The 6,646-nt window shown below is 36.8% G+C and overlaps 1 protein-coding gene across 1 annotated transcript; it reads left to right on the top strand.

Annotated features, from left to right (window-relative positions):
• The first annotated feature begins 3,844 nt into the window (after nt 1–3,844).
• LOC132281230 (protein FAR1-RELATED SEQUENCE 5-like) lies at nt 3,845–5,260 on the top strand. The gene is made up of 2 exons (XM_059782952.1): nt 3,845–4,103; nt 4,245–5,260. Exons 1-2 carry the CDS (start codon nt 3,845–3,847, stop codon nt 5,258–5,260), a joined length of 1,275 nt encoding a protein of 424 aa, XP_059638935.1.
• Nucleotides 5,261–6,646: the final 1,386 nt, after the last annotated feature.

Below are 6,646 nucleotides of genomic sequence, written 5' to 3' on the forward strand. Positions count from 1 at the left end.
TCTGGCATGGTCATTCTCCGACTTAGAGTAAACCAGAATATCATCAATGAAAACAATGACAATCTGATCTAAGTATTCTCTGAATACTCTATTCATCAAGTCCATAAAGACAGCTGGAGCGTTCGTTAAACCGAAGGGCATAACACGAAACTCATAAGATCCGTACCTTGTGAGAAATGCTGTCTTTGGAACATCTTGTTTTCTGACTCGTAGCTGATGATAACCAGACTTCAAATCGATCTTTGAGAAGTAAGTAGCTCCCTTCAACTGATCAAACAGGTCATCAATTCTGGGCAACGGGTACTTGTTGCGAACCGTGACCTTGTTCAGTTCTCTGTAATCAATACAAAGACGAAGAGATCCATCCTTCTTCTTTACAAACAGTACTGGTGCTCCCCATGGTGAAGTACTCCTGCGAATAAATCCCTGGCTGAGCAACTGCTGAATTTGATCCTTCAACTCTCGCATCTCCACTGGTGCCATTCTGTACGGCGCCTTAGCAATAGGCGTAGTGCCTGGAGCTAAATCAATAACGAAGTCTATCTCTCGACTCAGTGGCAAGCCTGGAATTTCCTGGAATACATCCTGAAATTCCTGTACTACCGGAATGCTGTCAAGAGATACCGCAGTCGCTTCCTGTGAGTCATCCTCAAGAACGAATAAATAAGTGCTAGGCCCTCTGATAAACGAGTGACGAGTTTTGTCCCATGACATTGGCTGTGCCACTGGTTCAGGAACAGGTACTATCGGAGGAGGTTGCTGGTTTCGTAGAGCAGATGCTACTCCTGCTGCCACAACTCGTGCAATGATATCAGCAACTTGAGGGGAAAATTCCTGATTCTCATTTTGAGTTGGGGAAATACTGCGATGCTGGTTCGCATTCCTTGTCCCACGCCGAGACATCCTTCTTTTAAATTCAGAAAAATCTAACGTCAGTACATTATAATGGACCGACTAAAAGAATACAAAGAACCCTAATACTTAGGCTCTAATTATCAGAATACACAACGCGGAAGTATAGTAATCACAGATCCCTAAGACACTCGAACCTGGAATGCTCTAATACCAACTGTAACACCCCCACATTTTCCACGCATAAGTTGATCAGGCTTATACACGAAAAACGAGGGATATCAAAAACAATTGGCAATATACAAGCATGGAATACAAAATGATGATAATAAAAGAATTTAGACAAGAAAGGAACACTAAATAATACAACATCCATCCATCCTTTATTTAATACAGTACTTCATTACAACTTGGAAATCCTATGTCAAGGATCCCTAAATATAACCCTGAGAGTTCAACGTCAAAAGTAAATAAAAACTGAAACTGAAGTAATACATAAAACTTCTACCCTGAACTGGATCGTAAGAGTAGATGAGTTCGGATGGTGGTCCCACACTGCTAACCTCAACCTTGGAACGGGTACTGACCGTATCCTGAAATAACAACAATGGTGGGTCAACCCCACGAGCAAGTCCTCTCTACTATGACCCAAATCAGAGAATCAAATAAATTAATCATTATGAATCGGTTGAGTACTATATCTGTATACATCCTAAGGGAACTATCCCATGTATGACATGACCTCAACCAGAATAGACGGTGATCATTTAGACTCACACTAGGTGGTTAAGTGTCGCCTTTCCCCACCCGGGAAATCAGCTATTATACATGGTGCACGGTACCGACAACACAGACTATAACGAACTACACAGTGATAACACCTCGCAAAGTACTGATGAATATACTGAGCAGATAAGTTAGGCAACACATGCCAGCAATATTAATAAATATACCGAGTATGTTAGTTAGGCAACACATGCCAATAATATTAAACCACATACCCCGACAGCCACACATCTGTCTATAGCAACGAATGCATAAGGTATAAATGAGTCTAAACTTATTAGCCAGCTCACATGGTTCTATATGGCAACTCATCCATATAATATAAATGTGACATAATTAAACAGTCCATTTATTTCCTGAAATGCACACAGTATAATAATCATGGTTTGTATATCATTAACAACATAAATAATCCTGCAATGTATAACGGACAATTTATTTGAATTAAAACCATGTAATCATTTAATTTTAACATTAATGATTTAATACTGTTTAATAAAATAATAACACAATTAATGATTAACAATGTCATTAAATTAACTACATCCGTTTAATGGTGATCTGTATTGAAAACGATACAATTAATATTTAAAAATATTAATCAGACATAATAATAACTAACGGTTAATAAAATAATAATTTAATGTCCCGTTAAACCCGTAAGTACCAACCATAGGCCCAAAAGTGCAAGTTTAAGGTTCTGGAAATTACAAAACAGGCCCTGGGGTATTCTGGTAATTTCCAGCAGCTGTAGAGACCCCACACGCGCCCTCACGCGCCTCCCAGAGCCTCCCCACGCGCAGCCCAACCTTCCCCACTCTCCCACGCGCCTCCACGCGCGTCTGGCATCAGCCACGCGCCCGCACGCGCTCCCACGCGCGTCTGGAGCGTTCCACGCGCGCGCACGCGCTGCCACGCGCGCACTAATGGTACCTTGCTGACGCGGCGGCTCCTGATTCGGTGGTTGAATGGACTTTGTTGTGGGTGCACAACACCGGATCCATCTATCACCTTACACCTAATCCAACGGTCATTGATCCGGGTGTATCGCGCTAACATGGACCGCGATGCACCGGATCAATCTAACACTCTCAAGGGCCAGGATGTGCGCGCACACCAACCTGCAGTACGCCGCAACACACCGGATCACTCCGGTCATCTCCCCCATTGCCGGCGACCGGAAAACTCGCCGGAAAATGCAGAAAAGCCCTGGAAAATTCCTAAAAATTCTAAAAAAATTCCTAATGCCTTAAGGAAATATTTTTAGCTATTTTGAACATCCTAGGATAATAACTAATTATATACCATCCTAAATAATTAAAATTTCACAAATTTAATAAACTAAAATTCCTAATTTATTAAACTCCTTACATGGTCTCTATGCTCTAAAATAATATCAATAAACTAAACAATTAATTTATTAATTCAAAGGGGAAAAATAGATAATAACTTGCCTTTTTGGATTTAAAATAAATCCGCCGGTTGCGCGTAGTCGGGTAAATTCCCTACACCGGTCCAAGCTCCTTTCTTTCTTTCTCTTCCTTTCCACACTCTTACAATGGCTCACTAGAATTTATAATTTGTTTCTAACTCCCTTTCTTTCCTTCTAAGGTAGGCTAGCTAATTTATATACAAATTATATAACATAAATATTACAAATATCTATTTTTGTATTTAATTAACCACCTTCGCAACCATATGGCTTCAATTCCACCCATAAATATTGATGAAATCCTATCCTAATCTCTAATTTCATCATGACATTGGTTTAATACTATTATTATTATTATAACTATTATTATTATTAATAAACTTTTATAATTATTATTATTATTATATTATTATTATTATATACAAATTAAATACTTTAATTAAATAATAATAATTAATCTAAAACATAACCAATAAAAATTTCAAAACTAATCATTATACTATATAGAACATAAATCAATATTACATGCACAAATAAATAAAATTAATTAACCTAACACAAAATTAATTTAAATACACTCTTTAAAATTACGGGGTATTACAACAATACTCGTCATTTTATTAATATTTTTAGTACTTCTCAACTCCCCTCCCCCATCTCTTGGTTCTTGGGGTTTTTCTTTTCTTTTTTACTTATCTCTTTATTGTTATTACCTTTTTGTGAGGATGCATTCTCTAAGACACTTTGTTATCTTATTATAGGTGGTGGTTTTAAATGGATACTCCATTAGGTGAAGGAGGCCATAAACCTAAAATTGGAATGATGTTCAAGTCCTTTGAAAATGCATACAACTTTTACAATGCTTACGGACGTGAAGTTGGATTTAGTGTGAGAATAGATTATTCCAATAAAAACACTAAAACTGGAGAAATTACTTTTGCCCAATTTGTATCTTGCAAGGATGGTTACAGAGTAAATGACAAAAGGGACCATCTTACAAAAGAAGCTAGGGCAGAAACAAGGGTCGGATGTGGTGCATTCATGCATATAAAATTTGAAAGAGGGGAAGGAATATATTTCACAGACAGATTTGAAGAGAAGCACAACCATAAACTTATTAGAAAAGATTGTACTTATTTGATGCCTTCACAACGGAACATCTCTATACCTTAAGCAATTGATGTCGACTTGGCTGATGATTTTGGACGACCAGTTGGTTCTTCATATGAACTAATGGGACGGCAATCCTGGGCAAGAGAAGCGCTTGGGTTTACAAAAGTAGACCAAAAAAATTATTTGAGAATCAAGAGACAAAAACAATTACAATCTGGAGAGGCTGGATTCATATTTGAGTATTTTCAATCACAGAAGTTGGAAAATCCCACATTTTTTCATGCGGTTCAGTTGGACAAAGATGACTATATAACCAATATATTTTGGGCTGATGCAAGGATGATTATTTATTATGGTCATTTTGGAGATATTGTGTCGTTTGACACAACATACAAGGTGAATAATGTGAATCGACCATTTGCCGCTTTTGTTGGTCTGAATCATCAAAGAGAAACAGTTATATTTGGAGGTGCTTTAATGTATGATGAGACATCTGATTCATTTGTATGGTTGTTTGAAACATTTTGTAAGACAATGTCTCATAAATTTCCGAAGACAATTATAAGTGACCAAGATGCGGCTATTACAAAGGCATTAGCATTGGTGATGCCCGAGACACACCACCATCTTTGTATATGGCATATTATGCAAAATGGTACGAAGCATTTAGGTAATGTTATCAAGGGTCCAGTGGGTATAACAGGCATTTTATCTGAGTTTATGAAAAAATATGAGAATGAAGATGATTTTGAAATATGTTGGGACTCCATGCTAACCGAGTGTGGTGTTCGTAACAACAAATGGTTTTCTGAAACGTATAATTTAAGGACCAAATGGGCAAAGGCATTTGTGAAAAATCACTGGTGTGCTGGTATGCATAACACTCAACTTAGTGAAAGCTTCAATTTCGGATTGAAAAAATTTGCTAAATCTGACCATAATATTCCTGATTTTTTCAAACATTTTGATAGGATGATCACTGAGAAAAGGTATATTGAGCTAAAGGCGGAGTATGATTTGACTCACCAAGAGCCGAATGTTAAACTTCCGTGCATGATGGTAGTCAAAGCTGGTTAGATTTAAACGAAAAAAATATTTTAGTTATTTCAAAAAGAAATTCAAGGTACAGTTGAATTCTATTTCAAAGAATCAATTTAGGAGGATGGAGAAGTTATATACAAAGTGGTCTCACTAGAAAAACATAATCAAGAATGGCGTGTAAGAAGGAAAACATATGACTTTTTAACATGCAGTTGTTGGATGTTTGAAATGGATGGTATTCCGTGTTCACACATGTTAAAGGTCATGAGAGAAGTGTTACACAAAACTGAATTACCTAAGGAATACGTACTAAAACGGTGGACTCGAGAGGCAAGAGATGGGGTAGTGTTGGATTTCATTGGCCGTGAAGTGCAAACGGATCCTAAATTGCAACAACGACAAAGATATAGAGACATGTGTTATTTATTCACTCGCGTTAGTTCATTTGCATCAGAGGGTGAAGATTTTTTTAATTTATCCATTATCCACAGGGAACATTTGCTTAAGCTTCTTGAAGAAATGAGAAGGCAAAAGCGGGTGCAACATAATGATGAATACTCATCCAAGGCTAGCAATGGGCATCAAATTCATGTCACTTACGAGCAAAGTGGCCATGACATTACTGTAAATGGTTTAAAAAAAGGGGACACATCAAGAGGGAAAAAAAGACTCAAATCAGCATTTGAAATTGCTACAAAAAAGGAAAAGAAATCTTTGAAATAACCCGTTCAATCATACGTGAAGCATGAAGTGAGTAACACTCTAATATGTTACAAATGTTTAAAACATACCGGTTTGACTACCATTGGATTTTCATTTTAATTTTTATTCTTTTTAGGGTGCTGAAATTCCAAGCGAGTATGCATGGATGTCCATACCACCCGGTCCACCCCCAAGCCCTAACTTGCAAAGGAGTTACGACTACCAAAGGCTTCAATTTCTTAATCGGTGTGATAAAGATAGTGTAACAAGCGCATAAATATTGAACTGCAATTTGTCACAATCGAACACAGAAGTGAATATTACTTCTCAATCATCTTATTTTCCATTTCTCAAGCAGGTTATTACCTATTTCATATAATGTTATATTGTAATTTTTTTTTTTTATTTGTTTAAACAGTTATAACAATTATTTATACAACACTCTTGTGGTTAGGTTAATGAGAGAACCGATCATGCTAAAGATACAACATCAGAAAATCTAAGCGGTGATTGAGTAAGCTTATCATTTTATTTATTTATTTTTAAAAATCAAAATTGGCTATTTATTGATGGTAATACATATTTTATTTTTATTTACTGTATTGTTTTTAAATGCAGCCCTTTGATCTAAACTCTTGAAGTTGTAGTTAAGAAGACATATATGGCGTTGTTTTGTATCCGCCAGGCCTTTGCTCACCCCCCATAATTTTGTAGATGAAG

The sequence above is a fragment of the Cornus florida genome, unplaced genomic scaffold (genome assembly GCF_030987335.1).
Source record: "Cornus florida cultivar Cherokee Brave unplaced genomic scaffold, ASM3098733v1 CherokeeBrave_3.0.0_Hap2_Chr11, whole genome shotgun sequence".
Lineage (NCBI taxonomy): Eukaryota > Viridiplantae > Streptophyta > Magnoliopsida > Cornales > Cornaceae > Cornus > Cornus florida.